This window comes from Bison bison, unplaced genomic scaffold (genome assembly GCF_000754665.1).
Source record: "Bison bison bison isolate TAMUID 2011002044 unplaced genomic scaffold, Bison_UMD1.0 scf7180017864482, whole genome shotgun sequence".
Lineage (NCBI taxonomy): Eukaryota > Metazoa > Chordata > Mammalia > Artiodactyla > Bovidae > Bison > Bison bison.
In genome coordinates, this window is record NW_011495042.1 from 7,474,837 (window position 1) to 7,475,180 (window position 344).

A 344-nucleotide genomic window follows, 5' to 3' on the forward strand; every position below is an offset into this window, starting at 1 on the left:
GGGCATGGGCATCCAGTGCCGGGCGGGCACCAAGCCGTCCCGGGGCCTGACCCTGCTTCCAGCGGAGCCGCCCACCACTCGGTGACCACGGATTCTCTCGAAGCCTCGAGTCTCAGCCACCTGTCTGCCCGCTGCCCCTGCCCTGCGCTGTCGAGGAGAAGCTGGCCCTTTAAGACACCTGGCCAGGCAGCCTGGGGCTGGCACTGCTGCGCTCCGCCTTCAGAAAGAGACCAAAAAGCCAGCTCAGCTGGAGCTGAAGAAAGGGCCACCCGGCCTCCTCTGTGGCTTTGTTGTGTTTGCCGGGAAGGATGAAAAGACTGGGGTGTGGGGTGGAGACGGAGGGA

At 65.1% G+C, this 344-nt stretch overlaps 1 protein-coding gene across 1 annotated transcript in view; it reads left to right on the plus strand.

Annotated features, from left to right (window-relative positions):
• The first annotated feature begins 4 nt into the window (after positions 1 to 4).
• The window catches only part of EFCC1 (EF-hand and coiled-coil domain containing 1), a 26,873-nt gene continuing 26,533 nt past the window's right edge, over positions 5 to 344 (plus strand). The window contains exon 1 of the mRNA XM_010862532.1: positions 5 to 81. Coding sequence (XP_010860834.1) covers positions 5 to 81 — 77 coding nt within the window. The remainder of the gene's footprint in view (positions 82 to 344) is intronic.